At 36.9% G+C, this 25972-nt stretch overlaps 1 protein-coding gene across 1 annotated transcript; it reads right to left on the reverse strand.

The window, feature by feature from the left end:
* Positions 1-1888: 1888 nt before the first annotated feature.
* Positions 1889-24558, reverse strand: LOC134533955 (juvenile hormone esterase-like). Its single transcript, XM_063371796.1, has 11 exons — positions 24363-24558; positions 22387-22527; positions 18895-19032; positions 17734-17896; positions 15446-15631; positions 13688-13890; positions 11847-12012; positions 11128-11300; positions 8581-8722; positions 3802-3928; positions 1889-2175 (listed from the first exon to the last, which is right to left on the reverse strand). Exons 1-11 carry the CDS (start codon positions 24441-24443, stop codon positions 2022-2024), a joined length of 1674 nt encoding a protein of 557 aa, XP_063227866.1. The 5' UTR covers positions 24444-24558; the 3' UTR covers positions 1889-2021.
* Positions 24559-25972: the final 1414 nt, after the last annotated feature.

Genomic DNA, 25972 nt, shown 5'->3' on the forward strand with positions numbered 1-25972 from the left:
TGAAAGTTATTTGAATATCCATCCAATACTCTTAGAACAAAATTGTATGGTAAACTACAGTATAACCCAAATAACCCCAAAATAATGTCAATAATTCATGTAACACCAAGATTAAAGTAAATTCCATACTATCAGGTTTAGAACAAAACTTAATTCAAATCACAAAAAAAGTAATTTTTTTATCATATGAAATTAAATGGATGTAATTTATTATGTATTGAGTTTGTTACAAAATGTATAAACCAAATAGAATAACTTTTTTGATCTTGCATTTCTGACAAATTTTTCCATTGCAGATATTTATATATTTGTGAAACTTAAAGCAGTTGCCTATTAATTTTTATTTTTCCAAATCATTCCATCACCGGCATGCATATTACTAATCATTTAAATTAAATTATTTTACTGTGAAAATGCTTTAAAGTTCCCAATTTTGTTACAGTTTCCGTAATGCCCTCCTTGCAAAATAAACAACTGATGAATATTTAATTTTATAAAGAAGTCATTCATTGTTTTAGCCTTATTATCTTGAGGATTTTTTTTTGTGAGTTAATTTTTACTTATTTAACTGAGGTTTGTGATAATGAAAAGAAAGCTATAGTGTTCAAAAATTATTGTTGCAAATAATTTTTTGAGAATTCAGTCGAAATTTACATAAAATTGTGTAGGTCTGTTTGTGGATGACTGAATGTGCTTGTTAATGTTTTTTTTTCCCTAAACAAGATCAGTTTTGAATAAGTAATTTTTTTACTCACAGGTTAATAAATTGATGACACTCAAACAGCTTAAAATGTTTGGAAAAAATAATGAATAGGTCTAACATGTAGGCAACATCAAGGTTGTTAAAGATGACCGATGATAAGATGATAATTGAGCTTTGAGAAAATGAATGGGTGTGGTAAACGGGAATACCCTGAGGATAACCACCGGCTCCCTGGATTGACCGCCATGTTTACCTCTTAAGAATACGTGGGTTATACCCACAGGAAATCAAACTTGGTTGACCTTGGTGAGAGGGGAGTGATTTGGGTGGACTTATGGTCAGTTATACTATTGAAGCTATTTGGGTTCTGATTTAATACCATGTCGTGGACATACGCCATTGCAGTTTTGCACTGTGTGCCATGGGAAAAATTTATAAAAGCAAAATAAGAAATGAGAAATGAATACATAAACCCACAGAAAACAAGCCTAAATTATATGATGTCAAACAGTTAAACCCAACGATGAATTTCAACTGGTACATATTATGAACAACACAACGTCTGTGCTGTCGTCGTCATGTTTTCCATGATACCTGTTCAGGTTCATCGTTGGGTTTATCTGTTTCACATAGCTGATTTAGGCTTGATCTTTGAGGGTTCATGTTTTAATTTTTTATTTCATATTTTCCATTTATGAATTTTTCCCATGACAAATGGTGGAAAACTGCAATGGCATATGTCCAAGAAATTGTATTAAATAAAAATTCCCCATTGCATAAATCATTTAAAGAACTATTTGGGTTCTTTTACGGTTTTACCCAAGATAGCTTATGAAACCGTTCCACCATTGTATTTTGCCTTTTAAACCCAAATAATTTTTTTAACATGTATTGTACTGAGAGATGACTCAATTAAATCCTTGTAGCAAGGTTCATTTTTCATTTTCAAAATGACTTTTTACTTTTGGCAATGTGTTGAACTAAAAACATACTTTTTGCAGTGTAATTAAGACACATTATGAGCACCGAAAAATATCTTTTACAGAATTTAATTAATTTTTTTTTGAAAAGACCTTCAAGTCTAGAGTTACTAAAAAAAAGTATACTTATACAAAACACTCATCTTTTACAGGTTCCGTAGAGGATCGTTATAAGATTCCAAATTTACAAAGAAATAATGTAATGTTATATTATGTGACAATACTTTTAATGTAGGAAATATGTAATACATTGTAGACTTTTACTCCATTTTTATTTCAACAGCATGGCTCAAAAATGTGTTTTTGAAGTCTCAACATCAGAATTAGAAACAAGATGGTCATTTCCCGTGAGTCTCATACACCTGGTCCCAGAATGCCATGCGCTCTTTCAGCATGTCGGTGCGAAGACTGAGGTCCACATCAATCTGCAAGTAAGTGTGGTTTGCCTTCGTGGCCGGAGTCCACTTCACGGATTCATGCATGCTCGGATTCCTGGAGGGGGAGAACAGCAAAGCAGTTATTGTACTGTGGACACAGCTTGTGAACATTATACCACCGCCTCGCATTTCACAACTATCGGCCCACCACCATTGTAGCGGTAACGTGATGCCTCCGCTAGGGGAAATGAGAAAATGTTCCTAATGTTCAAACTAAAGCACACTGCTTTTTTGAGCTGGAAATCTCCTAAACACTGTGCAAGTGATAAAGAACTGTGCATCAAGGCTGTATAAGTAATACCCAAACTGAAGACGTTACCTCAGTACAAATGAAGTATTACTATTTATAATTTAGGATGGCATATACATTGTTAGGACATCAATTCAAAACCATCTTATTATTCATTTTTATTTGGGGAGGGGGGGGGGGGGGTTAATGTTTCATCAGTGGGGCCATTGGAGATGGTAACCTAGTAATTTAGGAATTTAGGTAGGAGTCATTCATGGTTTACAGTAAGGTACCATCCCATCATTTGCTTGGAAGGGTTTTAGGAAATAACGGAAAACTTGAGTAAAAAAAAATTAGTCATATAATTTACCACTGCATTATTACTATAAAATGTATTAACAATTTAACAAAGACAAATGTGAAAATTATTGTGTAACATTTAGTGGTTACGTTGCTAGATCTGACGGACTTGGATAGGCTGGCTGGTTGCAGTCAAGACCTTTGCACAGTTAAAAAATCTCAATTTGTTTAACTGGGTATGTTGGGCTGGAAAAAAATTGATTTTTTTTTTTCTTTCGATTATCAACAGTTTTACATCGGCAACCATTCAACCTCTAGCTTGTTTTGTGTTTTTGATATGTTTAATGGTTATCTTTGAGGAGTTAGTAATGTAATGTCCTCCATTTTGTTGACTAATACAATGTGCATGCCTGAGCATGGGTGGAATTTTAATACAGCCTAGTAAATACCTTCTAATTTGCAAGTGACAAACGTTGCTCTGAAACAAGATCTCATGATTACTGAGTTTTGTCATTTTCACCTATACTGTACTAATAACTGCATTTCTGGAAGTCGAGGGATAACATCTCCTTATTTAACTGTACATAGAGCAGTAACAGGATGCTTTTTTTTTTTTTGGGGGGGGGGGGGGGGAGGAGGTTGGAGAAGAAATATCAAGCGAAAACCCACTTGTGGAAAATATGAGTTTGACCCTGTCAGGAGCTGAATGCAGATTGGAGAGGTGGGAAGTGTTCTGATAATCCAGCCACTGTTGCTTGAGGAATTAAAAAATTGTAGGCTAATGGTATTCAGGCATGGCTTTGGGGGAAGGGGGAGGAAGATAACCTCTCCCAAGCCCAAATGTTTTTATTTATTTTGGAGGGTAAAATTTTTATATACTTAAACACTTAAATTCATGTGCTCAACTTTTTTTCCATCAAAACTATTAAGGTTCAGTATTTGAGAACATGAATTTGTCAATATTCCAAGGCTAATCAAGACTTAATTAATGTTATGTTTTACAGCTTCATCCTTTCTTTGTACGATAGCCCCTCCTGTAAAGTCTTCCTGGCGCCCTTGATGGTATTTTGCCTTCTCCAGAAACTTTTTCCACTAGACCGACAAACTGTAACAGTTCTGGCGAATGCAATTCGGTTGACAAGAAGAGCTTACCCAGATGTAGCGAAGTCCACCCACATGTTGGTGAAGTGATGAATGACCTCTATGTCATCATGGTTGGGGCTGTAAGGCACGTAACTTATGAAGAACAAGTATGCCATATCATCAGCGTGGCCAGGCCCTGTGGACAATAATGATAAATAGTTATCATTTAGTGATCTAGTACAAATACAAGTTGAAAACCTTTAATCTGTACAGTTTTGTTATTATTCTGTTATTATTATTAGCACTAAAATAGTTTGACGTACTAGATGGGCATATGCAAGGTGGTAATGAGGGGATTATTAACCCACCCACCCTTCCGCCCAAGAAAGTCTAAACACACTATCATTTTCTCATTCCCACCAACAAATGGAAATAATTTGAAAGCAGACAGCGGGTAAAATGTTCTATCCTCCCCCCTTCCCAATCCTTTTCTGCTTCCTTTCCGGAAATTCGGAAATGAAATTCTGTGTACACTCCTGTTACAAGATAGACTTAGGATAGTTAAATATAATTTAACTTATTCAAGACAATATCAAATTTGTAAACTGATAACAGTTAACTAATGCAAACATCAAACAATTTAAATTACATTTTCCAGAAAAAAAATACTTATTTAAGTTACAGGTTATTCTGTTGGTAAGAATAAAATCTGAATTCAAGTTCAATGATATTTTTTTATGTATGTATAATCTGCAGATCACAAAAAAATTAGAGCTTTTTTTTTAGTAGGGCTGTGCTGTATCGGGGGTTTATTGGTCAGCTTGATTTTAGTTCAGTTTTACAACTAGAACCTCGGTTTTCATTATTTCTGGTTGCAATACAACCAAACAAAAATTTTTTTACAACTGTGCTTTGTTTTATAGTGCAATAACAATATGGTTATTTTGAGTGCATGCTTTGACTTATAATTAGAGATAAGATTTTATGGTTTTATTTTTAGTCCAATTTCATTTTTTAAACAGAGGATTTCTGTGTTATTGTTTTAATTTTTATAAAAGCTGTTTTGTAATACTTACCCCACTAGAACAGTGGTAAAATTTGCATGCTGCATATTTGCGATAAAAAAATTTGTATTAAATTGGTCTAAAACAGATACATTCAGAAAAATAAAAATAAATTAACGAGCATTTCTTGTTTAAAAATGATTCAATAAGAGATGCACAATGAAACAAACTAAATTAAGTTTTCTGATCCATGCACTTTGGCACAGTTTTTGTTTGGAATAAATGACATATTTGAATTTGAAACATTCAAAGAATAGTTGTTTATGATTTCAATTAATATTTGGTTAAATGCTACTTGCATTTTGGTGCAATATGGTGTGTTAACTTGAAGTTCGCTGTTATGTGGTGTTTGGCATGCTTTTCGGTGTTATTTCAGTTTTATCACAGTTAACCATATAATCATGTCCTTAATTGTAATATTTACAGTCCTACAAGTGACTCACTCACAGACGAACTGACTGACTCGCTGAGTGATTCATAAAAATTCTGATCCACTTTCAGATAAACTAAAAACTTGAAAATTTCCAGGCTTAAAGCTTATAGGTCTCGGTCCGTAACCGATGGAAAAATTCCAAAAAGTTAAAAATTTTAATTTAAACCCACAAAAATAATTTAAAATTTTGACGCACCTTTAAATTCTGTGGTTACCTTTATTCGGAGGCCCATTGTTGCTAAATGGTAGGGCATAGTCAAAAACGAATGCAAAACCATATTGGATTTGACTACATATACAATTTTGGTCTCTGTCATTATGTTTTATCTCCAACGGTTACAGCCCAGATAAAGCCATGATTTTAAATCAAGAAAGAAAATATTTTTTTGTCATTTTAAATTATTTTACACACTTAATGGACATATGCAGTCTTTAGACATGGCAGGCCTATTTTAATTGAAATGTACTGCAGTTTTGGTTCTATCGTATGACATTTTGACACATCTCTATCGGTTTTACCTTATTGTGTTAGAAATTTAGATTTAGTGAAAATTATTTTAATAATTATATTATATTTCTCCATACTTGTGTGGTAGCTAGAATCATCAAACTGTACTATCTTGTGGGCGTTGAATGTGCCAAATGTCTGCCAAAGGTCATGACTAGCTGTTTAACAAGTGTGTAAAAAAATATATGCATAACCAGGGGCAGACCCAGGATTGATTTCCGGGGGGGGGGGAGTTAGTCTGGACCTAGTATAATACCTGTTTATTACTACAGAAATCATATTATACAGTGCATTATTTTACCCTTCTGTGATGGGGGGGGGGGGGTTGGTCACGTGCCCCAATGCCTTCCCCCTCCTCCAAATCCACCACTGAATTAAATACTTATACAGAAAAAAATAATAAATAATTTTCACACTCAAAATATACAGTCTTCAAACCTGGCAGGCCTATTGAATTTGCACAGATGTGCAATTATGGTTCTTTGATGTTTTGTCGTAATTCCGTCAGTTATACCTCACATTTATTTGCAAACTTACATTTAGCACTTAGCTTCATACTTTTTTTTATGATTTTCCATGTTAATGGGCAGCTAGAATCATGAAAAGTAGCATTTTTATGGCTGATGTATGTTCCAATGTGCTTGCCAAATTTAATTACTCCAGCTGTGCATTAGGTAAGTAAAAATAAAATTTAACTGTACCATGTACATACTTACATATAAATTGAGGGAAGTCTCCCTAGGTCAATTTTTATGACATACCTACTTGGGGGAAAATATACTAATAGGAATTTTTAGCTGGATGGCATAACCCCCTTATGGGAGTTTTCAAGGTAAAGTCTCAATGATTTCCTCCTAGAGTGTAAAGTCTTTAGGATTGGGAGTTTAGGGATGAAGCCCACAACAAGAGAAAGCAAGTCTGACGTCGACCGGGGCTACGCCCTCCTCCTAAGCCCGATGTGCCCCACGCCGTCGACACCCCTCTCCTTCCACCCCATCCTCTGTTTAAAACCTCCCGCCGCCGAGTGCGTGCGTGTGTGCTTGTGAGCCTTGGCCCTGCAAGAGGCAGTAGCTTCAGTGCCACGTTCACGTAAAAACTTAATTAAAATAATAAGTAACTGTAATTTAAACCTTTTATTTTCATTTTTTTTTAATGCCTAAGTGTTTATGTTTAAGTTTTTACTTAGTAAGGACGGCGCAGCGCCCCAGGCGGGCAACCCCGGAACTACCCGCAACTACTTTTTTTAAACTTTAACAAATAAATTAAAAATAAGTTAAGTTTGGTAATGATAAATCATTGTGGTCAGTTTTTGCTTAGTGTTTAAGAGGGTTTGTCATGTTAATATTGTTACCAGGTGGATACCTGGTAACATAACAGGAATTTAACGCTTCCCGGCTGCCATGATGCCCTGGCCTCGTGAGTCAGCTTCCGTTCGCCGCCCGGGGTAGAAGGCCTGAGCGCACCTCGTCGACTTCAATTATAGTTTCACTGATCTGGTAACATCCGTCGCTCCGTTATTATTTTTTAAACCTTTTTTTCTTTTCCTCGAGGTCTACCCCTGGAGGTTGGCTCTTTAACATAATTATTTAAATCCAGTTGGATATTTTCTTTCGTCTTAATACATACCTAACGAACTTTCGAGGCCAGGCCACGAGGTGACCTGGTCGGCCTTTAAGCCGGTGTAATATTCCTGTTGGCATGTTATTTCAGTGTATCAGTTAATAACTCTCTTTTCAGGTAATTACTTATGTAACATTTTATTTCCTTGTGCCGCTCGACATCAATAAAGAGCTTTCCCTAGACTTCTGTGAGTTTCACTGAGCAGCCGTGTGCGTAATCTTCTGAGTCCCGAGGCGTGTGGGACGCCTTAAGAGCCCACTAGTACCTACTACTGCACAAAGGGGGAGTCGAGCCTAGTCCCCACACGGGTCACGTCAGGAGTCTACGGCCGGGTCCACGTGCCCTTACACGTGGTGGCGCCCAAGTTACACAGTTTCAGTGTATCAGAACCCTCCCCCCACCCCTAACGACAAGTCTATATATTTAACTCCATGCGGGAGTTTGGGGGCTGAAGTCTTCACGGCAACCTCCCAACGAGTGAAAGTCTGGGTGTGAAGCCCCCAGTGGTAGTAAGGCCCTCAACTTGAGGAGGAGGGGGAAAGGGGAAGCCCCAAATGAGTAGGCATTTGGTGGCCAAGTCTTTAAAAACAGGAAATTTAGTGCTAAAAACCCCAATGTGTAGGAATTTGGGGGTTGATCCCCTAAAGAGTGGAAATTTAGGAGTGAAGCATCCAACCAATAGAAGTTTTTGGATGTCTTACATTTGTACACCTGGCCAACCTCACCTGTTATGTTTCAGCAAAAAACATATACACTTTTTATGAATTTTTTTGAGTCACTGGATTTCATTATGCTATAAAATCATCTACATCACTGATAAGTAAAGTTTGCATAGTATTTTGAAATATAGTACTCTTTAGTGTGGCCTCCTATTAACCACACACCTAAAATATGTTTTATCTTTAATCAGAATCCTGACAATCAAAACATTGAGTGGATGAGTTATAAAATTTATGATCTAATTAAAAAGTTACCCAAGTTATACATATAAAATTTTAATTTTAGAATTTTTTTCTAATTGTTAACATTAAGTCTAGTCAGGGTGAAATAACTCTTGAATTCAAAGCTTAATTTATGTGTTAACAATTTATAAAACTGGGCAGCAGCCCTTGAAATAATCATTGCTCTAAGTACGAAAACATGTATTTTTTTACATATATTTATTTATCAGGCTCAAACATGAATAAAATCAACCAATGAAGAAAAACACTGCTGCCACTTACCTTTAACAGTGTAGTTTCCCAACTGAATGCGCAGGGTACCATCGTATGTAAAAAGGTATGAGTAAAAAGGTGATGACCCATAGTTTATGTGAAGCATAGAACTTCTATGGACGGAGTATATCATGAAGTTGTCGGTCAGAACCTGTGAACCAAAATGTTTTTGATTTAAGTTCAAATGTAGGCTACCCAAACTTTTTAAAGGATTGTTTTCTATAGTGTGCCATAAAAGTTTTAATCAAGTATAGAATAATGCTTCTATGAATTTTAGCTAGTAGCATAAAGCTGGTATTAAATACAAATTTCACGTTTTTTAACACACATTTTCCTCATTCTATTTTTTATGACTAATACTTTGCAGATTGCAGGGAAAAATATTAAGTTTTAAGTAATTTTTAAACACTCAAGCTAATCAAAAATATGTGAAATTTATTTTCTATCCCACCATTTATTTGGGGGATAATATTTCTCTGAACAGGCCTTTATAAAACCAGATGGTATTCAACCTATTGGGGAAGAGGGATGCTCCTTATTTTTGTTGTGCAGATACATTTGAAAATTCTTGTAGCAAAAAATCAACAGTTAATTATTGTGTAATTTATTTTATTAAAATAGTAAATAATATTAACGGCTGAAAGTTAATACTAAACTGATGACTAAATAACATAATAGTTTAAATGTAATTCAATTTATTTATAAAATTTCTATTCTATATTTCTATAAAATATATTATTTAAATAGAACCACATAAGATTTCAAGTTTGTATTGGTTAATACATTACTGCCATGAAATATTGATATAAATAGGGGACTTAATGAAAGTTAGTCCCTACTGGTAGAGGAAAACTTATTTGCTACTTGAGATGAGTACCTAATTAGGCCTGTATTAAATACATTAACATGTGCATTTCCCACAAAATTACTAAAAGGTGTAGGCTGTGTTGCATAAGATCATCCATCCATTTACAGAGCAACGCGTAAAGGTAGTAAAATGTTGTTCACATCGTATAGAAAGCTTGGCTTCACTGTATTTAATCTGGCACGTTTGAGACCATGGAAAGGCCGGATTAGTAGAGACTAAAAAAATTTGCGGATTGATTTCGCAATATGTTAGAATCCAAACAAATGTACCTATTATATCTGAAGAACTTTGAGCCAATGGAAAACAGTCAACCAAATAAGTATTGAATCGCAGGCATCCCAGTTGACAAATCTCATGAGTCAATAGCCAAAGAGCAAGTGGCATTTTCTCTCAGTATGTAGGGGATTGTGGAGTCTATCCTAGTGCTTGGAATGGCATATGTCCAAAAGCTTACATCAAGTCTATCCTAGAGGTCATTGAAAGCGTGAATTTTTCCAGTCTCTATGGATTAGAGATTTTCCCATATTATCGAAAGGTAATATAGTTGTGTTAATGTGAAACGTAACCTGCTAGAAACCAAGGAAAAGTTTACAGAAATGAAAACTGACAGTAACAATAAACTGTGAGGGAATTAAAAAACATAAGCAAGTACATAGCAGGCCACGCACATGACTGTGTACATGACCTGCGTGAAACTGGTTTGCAATTGAAAACTTACTGTTAATTTCAGCCAATGAAATTTTGCTAAGTTGTAGTGATAGTAAATAACTAAAGTTATATTAACTACCAAATGATTATCTTGTGACATCTGACCAGGAATTTGAGAACCAAGTTTTTCAACATATAAATTAATTTGATTTACCAGTATGTAAAATTTCTAATTTACAATTCTACCTAGGAATCTTTTTTATTTACATTAATTGCTAGTGACATTTATAAGTAACATTGATTATTAAGTTTTAAAGCAGGAATTACATACACTTGAGCATTGTAATATCTCAACAATTTCCTGCCACAATATAGTTGATAATTAAAAAACAGTTCTCTAGTCCTGCCAAAATGGCTTCCAACTCTACTCTCATTTTTGTTGTGCCATGCGTTCGAACATAAATAAAATATATTAATTTCCCTCCTATGCACACGGCCTCTCTCCCATGCACATGACTGTCCTATGCGCTATTGTGAATCAGTAGGTTAGAAAACATGGCGGTCAAATCTTGTGCGCACGACCTACTGTTACAGTTAGTGTTATTTTTTCAATTGTGCACCCAGCCTTAGTGGTGGACCATAGAATTAACTGTATCTTGTAATTAAAGCGTACTTTGAACTTTGAACCACTTGATTTTAGCCTGGGATTACTGTCCATACCGATGAAGATTGTTAAGAATAAAAGTATAATAGTAGTTTGCTATGCAAAACATGATTTGAGCCATTAGTTATATCATATGTGATGATAAATTCCCCCATTAGGGAGTTGTGAATAAAGCTTAATATGGAAATGATTTGCTATAGCATGTATCAGAAACGAAGTAAAACACACTAATACTTTTTATAAAATTTGAAATTAATTTTGATAAAACTGAAAATGTTTAAATATAAGGACTTATAATAAAATATTGCAGTATTCAAATATAAATCTTGCTTGCCACAGCATAATTTTTTTTTCTAAAGTAATGAAATTTACTTACATCAACCAGCTGAGAGAGCGTGCTGTAGCTGATGCTCTTGTTTCCAAAATAAAAGCTTTTTATCTTCGCTCCTAGCTCAAGAGATTCATTCGTGCCTTGTTTAATGTTCAAACCAGAGGGTATTAACAGCTCTGGATTGTTGTTGTAATTATCCAGTGATGCTTGTGTAAGACCTGAAAAAAATTTTTTTAAAAAATTTAGCCCTATCAATGGTAAATTATATAAATTAGCTGGTTTCAACCAGAGTGATTCATAACTTTTTTTCAATGATGATTGTTAAACTTGCTTGATCAACAGAAATTTTTAACGAATTCCTACCAAAAGAATTTCTCAGCATTCATAGGTGACTCATAAATATAAATTACATTTTGTCTTTAAAAATTTTAAATATTGTACTTACAAGCCATTAGGCTATCAACATTTATTCTGGTTTGTAAGATAATTGTCTGATTTTAACAATTTTTTTTTACATGTGATACTAAATGTGCTAAAATGTTTAGTGAGAATGAAATGGTGATGTAACTTATTTGTATTTTTAAATAAATCACAAGCCTAAGCTTTGCAACTCTAGGTAAATTTTTTTTTTAAAAATTAGTAAGATTTTGCTAATCGGTAACTTCTCAACTCTGATTTTACAGATCAGAGAAATAATACATATATGTGCATGATTATACAACAGGGCATAAATTAACTGAACTAAGTACCAAGTATTGCCTGACCTGTTTCCATCATCTTCATTTCTTTAGAGTTGACACCTGATATGTAAGGAATTGGCATGCTTTTGCCAGCTCGTATTATCTTTTCTGGGACATCAGCAAGAAACACCTCGCTGCCTTCCTGTATCTTGGCATCGATCGTTGGGAAAGTACTGAGTGTAATTCCAGTCTGTAGACAAACCAGCAAACAGAAATGAACACATTCTCGAAACAAGATTTTTTTTTTTTTTTTAGATGAATGTATAAGTATAAAACAGCTATAAAACATCCTCCGAATTTACGTACCAGTATTGAGTTTGTAATGTAGATAAACATAATAAATGAAGAGGGCTTGAAATCATTATTTACAGCTTCAAGTCTATATGCATCCCTGACTTGTAGTAACCAGTAGTGATAATGAAATGGCACTTCTGACCGGCATGATTTAAAGTAGTGTGGTAGTATATTCGAAGAAGCATTTTTTTTTGTTTGGCGTGAATTTTTATTTCCGTGTGCGCCGAATGGCAACGGCACTTGTGTAGCATTAAATACAATGCAACAAATTAATAATATGAAAAGGGGTGTAGCCAGGGGGGGGGGTTAGGGGTTCTAACCCCCCTTTAGCCCCCATTTTTTCTTATCTGAAAGCAGGTTAGCTAAAAGCCTGGGTGTCTTACTGCTATCACCGGCCACTGCACTGGAGGGGAAGAGTAAGCGAGCCCTACCGATTCTCCTTCCCTTCCCCTACCCCTGTCGCGAGCAGAAGCTATAAGGTTGTGACGCCGTGACAGGTCCCAAGCTTTCAAATATCTTACACCTATTGTATTTAACCAGCGCGGTAATTATAAGCAGGTGGTGACTGGGTAACTCTTCAAGCTAAAGCTAATTGTTTCCAGGAATAGGCCAGTTCTGCCGAAACCCAACCCTTTTTATTCCTTTTTTTTTGTATTGTCGAACAGCGAGCATGATTTATGATTTTGAGTGAACGTGGACAAGGCACTTGGATTGATTAAAATATCTTTAATTAATTTCTTACTTCATAACTCAAACAATATTTTTACCATTACAATATTTAAAGTTAAATACCGAAAACTGCTAAACTAAAATACTATCGACAAGCTGTTTATGTATCTTACCTTGATGTTTTTCGTTAGTCACCGAAGGAACTCTTTGAATTCGTCCCTATATTATCACTATGCGGTAATCCGATTAGCAGTGGCGCCTCTCTGTCCCTCTTGAGGGTTCGGCACGTTCCCAGAGCCCCGTTCGCGTGAAGTGGCGTAAACTAGGACGCCATTGTTCTCGTAATTTCGAGTATCAAGTCGCGACACGACACTTCGGAGAGAGTCGAGATCTTTCCATGGGATGAATCGGCAGGTATGAAGGGCGGTAGCCGATCTCCGAGCGGCATTGAAACGAAGAGGGTGAGTTATTCCTTGGCGAGCGATAGCGGGCGACGAGTGACGGGCTTCGTGTGCGAAGTTCGGGGCATCGGTGACTAGTGCGGTGTTTTGTGTGTGGTGGACGAGTGAATGGTGCGAAGCCGTATTTTGGGAACTAGGTGGGTGCTAAGAAACAAACAGTAGAGTGAGCTACTGTCGAGCCGGGCTCCAGTGAGGAGAGTAAATAGTATACTTTTGAAAGTGTGATTAATTTGTGGGCAGACATTTCAATTTTTTTTTTTTTTGTAATTTAACTAAAAATGTAAATATTGGTTGATAAATAAAACTGCAAACATTAATTGGGCTGTCCTTTCCGGACCTGTTTTCCCTACTCATAACGATATTTTAATAGCTACCTGTTCCCCCCTTCCCTCTCCAGTAAATCGTGGCTACGCCCATGCCTACCATCTCCTGAGGAGTTACCGTGTGCGATGAAGCCAGTGTTTGGGCCTTCAGCACGTCTTCCACAGAGACAGACCGGAGGAACTTCACCACGTCGTCTGCGCTAGAGGCGTTGTGCCCCAGGACTTCAGCCAACTGGAAGGCTGCCTGGGTGCCGTTGTAGTTCGCGTTCGTGCCTATCGTCACGGCCGACCCGCTCTCTGAGATGGCGCGGTGGAACAGACCTGCAACAATCAGGGATGGAACAGACCTGCAACAATCAGGGGTGTAACAGACCGGTCAACAATCAGGGATGGAAACTGGTCAATGAAAGTGTTTTATTTTGCAAAATCACTATTTAGTCAGTAATTATGATAAATGGTCAGTTAAGTCAGTTTTTTTTGTGGAATAGATTTTTATAAAATATATTTACTTGATTATATATTTTTATAAAATATATTTATTTTATTTTATTTTATTTAAGAAGACAAAATTTTGGACAAATATAGAATGGACAAACAAAAAATTAAATGCCCAATGAAGCATATCTGAGGGCTTTTAAGTGCTCCATGCTATTACAGCGTAGTAGTAGCACTGAAGTCTTGTCCATGATAATCCATCAATAATAGGGAAGAATGTAGAATACGGCAAAAAATTGGATAATTTTGCTCGGACTTTAAAAGATTTCAGTAACAGTTAGGATAGTGATGATTTCGTGTCTTTTGTTTCAGATGCCGTCACTTTAGTGGGTGGATGTGTGTATATATATATAAAACTTATTTTAAATTATGTATCTTAACCATGGGGAAATGTAGTTTTTGCCTGCCCAGATTGGCTGAATAAGACTGATGAAAATTGTTGTATTTCAGAGTGAGGAAGCAAAGTTAGTGAAGTAAAAGTTTTATTTACTCTGATCAAAGACTTTCAGTATTTCTTGAGGTTTTGGAGCTGTGGAAAAAAATGCTGCAAATCGCAAACACAAAAAAAAAAGAAAAAAAAAGAAGCGAAAATGTCAACTTTCAGCATCACAGGTGTAACAGAAACTGTTAAGTTGTATGATGTTAGAGAGAATGCTTCAAACGCAGAATTTATTTGGGTTCTGAAAAACTATTTCTGCAGGTTTTTATTATTTATCAGCAAAGTGTGGAGACATTCGTGAAACTTTTGTGCCAGATGCTAGACAACATGGATGGTCAATATTTCACTTTATGTTATGATGAGACATACAGTGATGCTTGCAGACTGCATTAAATGTTTTTGTCAAGACATAAAGAGAGAACAGAATGTGGCATAACTTCCAATGCAAGGAAAGTATTCAGTTAAAATTATATAAATATCTTTTTTTTTAAAGTAATGAACAGAGAGAGAAAAAACATCGAAAAATTAAATGGCTTGTGAGACCGAGCCTTAGGGGCAAGCGCGGCTCCAGAGGAAGGGCGCAGGGGGCGATAGCCCCTTCCGAGCCCAAATTTTACTTCTTATTTCTTTGTAGGGAATATTAATGTTAACTTAAATACTTTCGTTAATGTGCTAAACTCTTCTTTCAATCATAATTTGTACGAAAATACTAAATTTCAGTATTTGAGACCATATATTTTGTGAATATTCCAAGGGCAACGTCATGATTATTAACTGCATCCTCCTGCGTGTGAGAGCCTCGCCCGAGAGGTCTTCCCGGAGCCGCCATTGCTTAGGGAAGATATTTGGCGGTACCTTTTAGGCATGGGAAAATTTCTTGCGGGGAGTCGATTGCTGTGAATGCGAACCAAAAGATAACGAGTGCAAAGCGCAGCGCCTCACCTGCGGTCATGCTCGTGAGCAGCAGCAGCTCCACGCTCATGCCGCCGGCGCTCTCCCCGAACACCGTCACGTCGTCGGGGTTGCCGCCGAACTGGGCGATGTTCCTCCTCACCCAGCGCAGCGCCGCCACCTGGTCCTTCATGCCGGCGTTGCTGGTCATTTCGCGGTGCTCCATGCTCATGTAGCCTGCGGGCAGCATTGCGTTCCCCCGTGTCTCGCCTCCAGGGCCGGCGCAAGGTCAATTGGCGCCCTGGGCGAAGAACCTTAATGCCCCTCACCACCCCCCCCACCCCCCCCGCCGGACACCACAAAAAAAAATATTTTCCTTGCCTCAAAATACATCACGTAAGCCTAAGATTTTGTCAACAATCAAATGTAAGCAAGCTTGTGTTTTTTTTTTTTACTTTTTTACTTATTACAAATATTAAACAGGTCACCGTGGACTTTAAATAATTACTTATATCAATATAAACATTCCAAACTGTTACAAAAATCAATTTTCATCTAGTTTCAATTATCGTTAAACATATGATATCAGCTGTTATGTGTCGTGCTGCGCCGCCCCCAGCTACTTGGCGCCCTAGGCGGTTGCCTAGTTCGCCTGTATGGACACGCCGGCCCTGCTCGTCTCTCGCCTCTGGTGAGCGGTGCAACTGCCGCCCCGGCGACGCAACTTTATCTCTCGCATCTCCACTTACCACTGTGTTGTTTTCCAAGCCAGCGAGCGTTGTGAACTTACGGGAAGCCTTCTTTTCACAGACGAGAGAGCCAAAAACCCGAAGTTCCCCGATGTTCATGCTTTTTTTTCCCCCCCGTATCTTTTATGTAGCTATCCCAACCAAATCAACCGTCCACAATGTTTTAAAGTATTTATAATGTAGCTAACCTAGCCTAATTGACCATTAGTATCCTTTTATTAACACCGCCATATTTATTTGCAATGAACCAAAAAAAAAAAAAAAAACCCCGAAGATGCACGATCGGACGTTTGGCTCTCTCGTCTGTGAAAAGAAGGATTCCCGTGAACTACATGTATATATATATTTTTTTAAAGCTGTAAACAATTTTACTAACGTACCGTTTTCACCTTATTGAAGTCCACAAATCACTTTTGTGTGTTTGTCCTTTACCTCTTCGAACGGAGGTAAAGGGAGTTACAATTGGCACCAAATGTTTAGAAATAAATTTACATAATATATACTATTGTAATATATTAAACAACTGATTGCAATTTTCAGGGGTTTATTTGTGTTAGTAAGCGCGAAATGATAATTGCGACACTCGTTATTGCTTCTATTGCGGGTGGGGGGGGGGGGGGAGGGCAAAATCCCTGGGCCTCGGACAGTATGGGGGCCCGGTTGAGCTTATAGAGTTTACCTTGATAGGCCGAAAAAAAAACAAGTTTATTGCTAACGGAATTCACTGTTGTAAACCTCACAAGTTATGCTGTATGTTATGTTGTACAGATTAACGTTTACAGGTATGGCCATGGTAACGTTCACAGTCTTTTTGAAGTTATTCTTCTTTAGGTGCGTTATAAAAATGACGAGAATGATTTTTTTTACGATACGAGCGCAGCATGCATGAAAAATTCACAGAATGAAAAAAAGTATACATACAAAAAAATTATTTGTGTGCCTTTAAAACATATACTTTAGTAATTTATATTGAATACTGGTCCATATAAATAAAAAAAAAAACATTAATTTCGTGTGTTTATAAAATTTTTCAAGTGTATTTTAAAGTGCATTTATGTATGTGAGGTTATGTTCCCTTATGTATAATTTGTTTGTATTGTAAATTATTACATTATTATTTAATAAAAAATTAAAATAATTAAATTAGGATAAACATTCACTATATGTATTTTCTACGCTTGTTTATAATAATATTGGATATTGAATATTTATTAAAAATTTTAATTTGATTTAATTTTTACTTTATCAACTGTATTTATAATATCACTCCAGCCCTTTTGTTATTTTATTTTATTTTTTTTAATTAGGTGCACACAAAATAAAAGTTAGATTTTTTTTTATTACGCGAAGCAAGTATAACTTCTAACATGCGTACGTAAGTACCCGCGCCCATTTATTTTTTTTAATATGTCTGTTATGAAAAGTTTGAGAGTAGGTAATGGGGAGGGGTTCAGACAAAATTATTTGTGTCCGGGCACTGCACGTTTGTCTGCATTGTTCAAATTTGTCGTGTAATTTTTCCCCAATTTGTGGACTTAAAAAGGCCGTTTCTTTGATGGCACAGAGCGTGCGGCATGCCTCGTGTCTAACCGAGAACGCCCAGCCGGTAGTTGAGGGTCACCAAGATGGCCGTGTGGTTCATCAGGTTGTCAGGTCCGTAGAGGTCTCTTATCCCAGACCCGGCGACGAAACCTCCTCCGTGGATCCACACCAGCACCGACAGTCCTGCTTTCGGCTGATGCGACGGGGCAACCTGAACACAACCCACGGCAATCATCACAATTTCATTACCACAAACATGGAATATCGAGATTGTCCGGCAGGTCTCAAAGTCCTTGAAATCGCGTGTGTGTGTGTGTGTATATATATATATATATATATATATATATATATAAACCTTTATACATATGAATAAATATATATATATATATATATATATATATATAAACCTTTATACATATGAATAAATATGTTTTAAAGAGAGATCATTAATTATGGTTGTCTGTTTTTTTTTTAAATATTTTATTTAGCAAATTAAAACGTATAGCCTAATAAACACAAAATAATCCATAGTTGTGTTTCCCTTAAAACGATTTGTTAGCAACATTCGTCAAATCTAGAGAGCTTACAATTGCTTAGGAATGTTGGATGCCAACTAACAACCTGAATGTCGTTAACTTTTCTGAAGTAAAATGTTGGCAAGTTTCCTTGCTTTGTGGTTGGACAGGTATAACCAACCAGTTAGAAAAAAAAACCAAGCTTTGTATACTCGAGCATACAATGAGCCATTAAAGCAATAGAAACTATTAAATAATACAAATATACAACTTTATTTTCAGCATTATACCTAGGGAAGTTTTGAGATGGAAACGTGATAAACATCAAAATAAACACCATGAAGTACACCTCTCTGTAAAATAAACTGAGATATCTGTAAATGTTTAAGAACTGCAGCGATTAATTGCGAAGTCAAGTTTACGAATGCTGACCTCAACGTTCCGTAATTTTATTAGACTGGTTAAGAACTCCCGAAGAAAGAGTCATAGTTTTTCCAAATACGTGTGCATAGACTGAGGATTAAGGGTTGTTCAATATATTTATCAGTTTTATTGGTACTGAAGGTGACCAAAAGGTTTATTAGAATACATAGACTACCACCATGCGGATTATTGGTCTTCACCTAGGGTCCTTCGAGATCTCTTGCATGCAGAGAATGACTGGAATGTAAACGAGCTCCAAGGAGTTGCTTACCTGGGGGACGTACACGTTCAGGTAGAGGCAGTCCTCCGACATCTTGGCTGTGGTGTAGTTCATGATGCCCTGGGGGCAGTACGGGCCTTGCTTGGTGGCATCCCTCGTCCCTGTCCAGGGCTTCACCTGTCGCGGGGACTGCAACCAGAGTCCAGGCACGTCCACGACTGTCCGAACACGCGGACCCGAGTCCTTCTCCTAGTGTGCGTGACGTCACATTGCGTCGCCTCGCCGGCAATTGCCATGTCAGATGCCCGAATCTACTGATTTTACTATTAATCAGTCACCATAGCGCAGTAAATATAGAGCACAAAAATAAATGCTATTCGATGGTTTTTGTTTATTGTTTTCAATGCGCGCGCAGCCGATTTTCGAATATTCATTTAAATTTCGAAAGTTGTGAAAGTTTAATAATATTTATTTATTTATTCTGTGATTAACAAAGTAAATGCTATTACATGAATTCTAAGCACACTGGAACAAAAAATGAACTCGTATGTTCGGCCTTTGAATAAGCGCCGGTTGCATTGATCAATATTTTGTCTCGGTCTCTTTGGCTCCCTTCCACACTGTCCGTTATTTTCTGTTTACCTTTTCGAAACGGGAACTCGAAAATAGCATACATCACGAGTGTTCTTCTTTCATGCTACCAAAGAATATAGATTGGGACAAAAAGTTCAGTTTGAACATGAAGTTTACCAATGCGTTCGGACCAAAAAGATTTGGACCATCGCCCACACTACCCATTACGTCAGAGGGTCAAGTGGACCAGTCATCGATCAATTTGGGACTTTGCTATTGTAGACGGGCCTTTACCCACGCTATCCGCAATGAAGTCATTAATGATGACAAAAAGTACGTACAGCGTTCGTCTGTGCTGTGAATATTTCTGACTAAATTCCTGCCACGGAATTCTCGGTAACATTTGACATCAACTGCTATTCATTATTCTCCGTGTGTTTATGTATTAATATTTGTTGGTACATTCTTGAGGTTTTTCTATAATCAGTTTAAAACAGCCATGGCGTATGCCCATGAAACTACTATGCTCCAGAAGGCTAATACAGAAAAAGTTCATCTCTGAACAAGATGTTTTTTCCAACTGCAAAACCAAAGTTGTCATTAGTTAAACATAGAAACACCAGGTGGCAATCGCGAGTAAATCTTTGAATGTATCTCTTATCATTATTCGTGCCTAGTGATTTCAACTGTAAAATATATTATGTATAGAGACCGGAAAAATTCGCGGGTTCAATGACCTTCAGGATCGACTCCAATATCCTCTATACACTCGGGCAAATGCCAACTGTTCATTGTCTGCTGACTTGTGAGTCGTCTCGACTGGATAGCCTGTGATTCGACACTTCTGTGAGTGAGGGTCTCTAATTGGCCCTCAGTCCTCCAGATTAACAGTGAACCAATGACAGAAGCAGCACTAAGGTATATTTATTTGAATTTTAGCATAACACGAAATGAATTCGCGAATTTTTTAGGTCTCTAATTATGTAGGCGTACATTTAGGTCGTGTCTGAATTCAAGTACGCAGTAGTGTACTTGCGAACTGGCGTACTTTGCATGCCCTTGAAGAATCCAGACGTGTTTAATGTTTGGCCTCTTCAAACGGTATTAGTAAGCCAAACAGTTTGTTTACACGATTTTTTTTTATTTTTTTATTTCGAACTTTTACTGAAAAAAAAAGTTCAACTGAAATGAGCAACTTTTAACACTTCGCTAGTGCCATAAGAATTTACGGAAATTTACTTTATGATTTTACCTTTGTTTCGTTGTTAAGATCAGTATGCACGTGCATAATATATTGGTTGAAACTTTCGAGTAAACATGTTTAAATATTTATTTTTTACTTAATTTAATATCAATAAAATACAAAGTGAATATGATTATATTATTCTTTACTTAAACTTTATAGCTATTAAATAAAAACCTAAAAAACCTTTTCTCAAAATGGCAAAGTTTCTTCAACTTGAAGTACGCGAGAAGTACACAGATTCGTTAACTTGCATACTGGCACTCTTCACTTCCAGTTCGAACAGCCCTTATGATGTCACTTCCGGGGACAAGTACGTACACATATACAAAGTGAAATTGAATTCAACCGACAAACACATACACACGTACGCACACACATATATAGTCTAAGGTGCTTCCCAAGGCTGTTACTTATACGTCTTTGAAGGCGAAGCTGAACAACATTTTTATTGTAAATAATAGAGAAAATAATTAAAATGGATCACTGAACGTCTGGATTATGTTTAATTTAATTAAGTTATACAACCAACGCGAAATTTTTACCGTCGAAACACTCACGAAAATGCGTGGAAAACAAAGGTGTTACCCTCAATTTAAATGAAATAATTTTGCTGCAGCGACAAAATTCGCTGTGGTTGTGTAACTTTATCCAGTTGAACATAATGCAGACTCTTGAGTGCTCCATATTAAATACTTTCTCTATCAAAACTCTAACATGACTGACAGACAACGCATAGTTCAAACCGGTAGGTATAAAAACATGAAATTTTCCATAGGAGTTCCTTATACAACGTAGGTGAGCACTAGGAAAGGATTTCTAAAAAAATTTCCTTTAAGGGGGATGAAATAGGGGATGAAAATTTGTATGGAAATTTTTCATTTTGGAAGTTTGAAATACGGAAAAATTGGTGTATAGACTTCTGATTATAAATCAAAATCAGTTGTATCAGCGTATATCAGTGTGTGTTCGTGAAACATGAGGATCAAATACTTTCCCATCGGGCACACGGCTAAGTTTACAGCAAAAAAAAAAAAAAAAATCTTACTTAACTCCAACTTCAAAGACGTATATATATACGCCTTGGGAAGAACTTTTGACCGTTATACGTATAGAGGTTTTCAAGTTATTTTGTCGCTATGAACTCTGCAGCCCAAGTTTGTCGGTGTAATATATATACTGTATAGAAGTCGTGAGTGGATAGGATTTACTCTACGTTTTTCAGGAGCGTATGATGAGCAGCTTGGCAACTTCACCGCTGCAGTGCGCTTCCGTAACGCCCTGTATCGTCTTAGGTTGTTATTTACACGTTAGAGCGCAGCACTGTCGCCCGCTGTCATTCCCCCGCACCCCCCCCCCACCCAACATTCACTGCAGCTCAAGGTCGTTCAACGGGAGTTTGTGCGTCACAAAACTGTAGGGATGAGAGGTGGGGTAGAGGGTGGGTGGAGGACAACGCATGTTTGAGGGAGGGTGGGGAAGGGGTGCTTGAAGAGTTCGACACTTGTCCGCTAGGGACCACCACAAGTCGATGCCCTAGAGATGGTGGCGATTGCAGCGGTGAATTAACCAACTACCTCAAAACCGTATTAGAAATTTTAACCTGGGCTGGCGACTTCTATACAGTATATATATATATATATATATATATATATATATATATATATATATATTCAAAGGTGTAATTGAGACCCAGCCCGTTGTGCTCGAGGCGAGTCCGTACTGACCTTGAAGCGCAACTCCCCGACCGGCGGCTGGGCGTACGGCACGGCCTGGAAGCTGTAGTAGGTCCTGTTCCAGATGGACGTTGCCGCGTGTCCCCTGAGGAGGCCGGCGTCTGTGCGCACCGTCACGGCGCCGTCCGCCGCCTGCAGGCACGCGCGTGACCGCGTGAGCCGTCGCAGGGGGGTCGCTGCGCGCGCGTCAATGCGGGGCAACACCTGCTCGCAGAGCCTTCGTCGGAACTGTCCACACTACTTCCTCGTGACTGCTCAGGAGCAGATATTGCTACTTAACCGCATTGCAAAAAGATGTCTCCAAAGATATAATATCTGGTCAACAAATTTCAGAACTTTTTAAGAATAAAAAAAAATTGGTTGTCTGTAAAGTCGGTTTACGGACGATAGTTTAACGTGACAACGTCATAACAAAACATTGATGAAATGATTGCATACTTTTATGAATAAAATTGAATCATTTTTATTGAATTATCACTATTTTGTATGGATACAAAGAAGGAGTGAAATGAAATATAAAATTTAATTGATAAATTTACTTTTATTTGCACTCATTAATTCAAATATGTTTATTACTTCAACGAGGAGATTATTTTAACTATAACTTTTATACATGTTTGCTATTTAACTTCTTCCAATCTGTGTTATTCTGTTAAGGATAGGACGATGATAGGAAAAGTAGGAAACTAATGGGAGTGTTTCAAGTTTAATGTGCCTCGAAAAAGTCAAATCGATGGTTGTTCGAATCGAGTGGAAGAGAGATAGATGCGGCGCAAGCGTACAATGAGCGTAACGGGACAATGTGCGTAACGGGACACTTTTTCGTGCGTGCAGCCGGCGTTCATCGATTTATTAGACGTTGTCACGTCAAAAAAATGTATCAAAAAGTCATTTCCAATAATGTAAAAAGCAAAGTTAAATGTAATACGAAATGAATCTTCAACTAGCCAGAACGTGTCAGAAAGCTAAAACATTTTCAGGGTTAATTTATACATTATACAGCTATTTATATTATTTTTAATGTGCGACTGTAAAATGAAGTGAAGCGAAGCACAAAAAAAATTTTTCAAGTAACCGAAAGGCTGCTGGTAATTAAAGTTGAATTTCTTACCGGCAAAGTAGCTGTTTATTTCGATACTTTCCTGACTTGTGGAGTCCTGTGTTACGGTGGCTGGCGTTTCAAGCAAGTAGATGGACTGCATGTGTATGTTCAAGAAAAGGGTTGAAACAATAATGGAGGATTGGGAAGGGTGGGGAGGGGGGAGGCGTCGTGGTTAAGTGATCAGATCACTCGTCTCCCAGGAAGGCAAAATCAGGGTCTGATTCCCGACGTGTCGAACCAGGATTTATTGACGTGTAACATCTTAGCTCTCGGTATACGGTGTACGGCATTTGGTGGGAGTAATTTCGTGATTGCGACGGAAACGTGTAACAGGAAGTAGGGAGAATGCGCGCGCCATTCAATTATACGGCGCGGCCCACAGTTGGCGTGTCAGGGAGCTCGAACATTTCCGTGGCGTTTAAAAAGAGAGAGAGAGAGAGAAAGGGAGAAAGAGAAATAAGACACAGCTGTTTACCGTTCGTTCCGCTAACAGTATTCTTGAAAAGCGCGACGCATAGCCATGCGGCTTTTATAATACGTTATAAATACGTTGAGAGATAATAATGTATAATATAAAATATATAAGTTCAATAATTTCATAAGTGTTGTATTAAAATACGTGTTGTGTTAATGCATAGTTTGTGAAATCTTACTGTTAATTCTAGCCAATGAAATTTTGGCGATGTATTAGAGACATGTTGATACTGTTAGTAAATAACTATATTAACTACGTGGTGCGCGCGCATCGTAAAAATTCACTCTCATATTTTTTTTTTCATCAGGCGCCTAAAGAAGTATAGCTTGAAGAACGGCGAGAGCAGTACTGACGTTCAGCTCGTAGTTGGGGTCTGCCGCCGGTACTCACGGGTTGAAGGGGAGCTGAGCTCACAGCCGAGCTGAGAGCCAGGAAGACCAGCACTGCCAACATCTTGTGATGATAAGACATTAGAGAGCCGGCATGCGCCGCGCTTCTTTATACGCGCGGTTTCAGTTGTCGACCTACGACCTCAACTCACGTGGATTTATAAAAAAAAAGTCATGCAGGTATCTGAAGTTGATGCAAGATATTGACTGATCAGGCTGATAATTTATATCTTTGGCCACACAACCGTGAAGATAATAAAACAAATAATATAATTGCAAAATCATTCGTTAGCCTACTTAAGTGGTTGACAAAATTTTATCTACACGGTTGTGAAGTATCAAAAAACGTACAGCGTCCTTGAAAGTAACCATTGTTACTTTGTCTATTTTTACTATTAGCTTCAGAATGTATCAGTGTTTCAGTTTTATTTTAGTTTTTGGCTGGTTATAAAGTACTGTTACATTTGACACAGTTGTCTGAGATTATGTAATATTCAAATAATATATAAAAAAAGTAAGTTTAAAGTGTAGCTGTTTTCATAAATGCGCATAGAAATTTGAATTTAGGTAGATTTAAGAGAAATAGGTACTACCTATTGTAACCGTTACAATGGGGTGACTTCCGGAAATTTTTTATATAGTTTTTAGTTTCATGGTTCATAGACCCCAAAAAAAATCGTCACCTGAAAAGTTTACATATATATTTACACATCACAATTTTGTGAAAACGATAACTGTCACAAATTTTCACGAGATAAATGCGAGGAGATAATTTATTTGCAATCATTTTAATGGAATTCTGCAGTAACTATTATGAATAATCCCACGCACTATGTAGAAGGTATTTTATTCAGAGAAATCAAAAATTAATTCAAACACAAAATATTGGTGACACATAATTTATTACTCTTAATTTACTATTTGTTTAAAATAGCTTTGTACGAACATGGAACAGTACATCATTAACAGATATAGGCTGTAACACGATTTTTCACAGTAGGAGGCACATTATGTTTATAGCTAAAATAATAATATAAACAAAATTTATGTATGTATTTAGTCAAAGAACATAATATAAGGCAAAATCAGCTATAAACGAACTCTGTAGAAACTTACAATAATCCTATGATTCTCAAAACAAATACATTTGCAAATTATTTACACATTTATTTTAATGATAAAGCAATGTAGTAGATCATTTAACAGGATAAATGTTATTTTACTAAATCATCCAAATACTATATAATAACAATTTTTACATTAGAATGCCTATCTAGTCATAAGAGTCATAAGACTATGTCCTTGACTTTATACACAACCATCGAATAATACAAACAGTAGGCTGTTAATGTGTTTCTTTATTGTTAGTCCTAAACGTCATTGAATAGTTTCACTTGGATGTTTACTTACTGTTTTACTACATTAATATTTACAATATAACAAGAGCTTTTTTCATTGGCAATTTCCACAGTGATCTTCGTAAACAATTACAGTGTATTCCAGCTAATCTGTACACTTATGGATCAACTTTTGACAATCCTACTTGTCAATAACTAACTTATATATAGCCTGTCTCCTATTTGAATTGAAGACATACAAGGATAAGCATTT

This window comes from Bacillus rossius, chromosome 7 (assembly GCF_032445375.1).
Source record: "Bacillus rossius redtenbacheri isolate Brsri chromosome 7, Brsri_v3, whole genome shotgun sequence".
NCBI lineage: Eukaryota > Metazoa > Arthropoda > Insecta > Phasmatodea > Bacillidae > Bacillus > Bacillus rossius.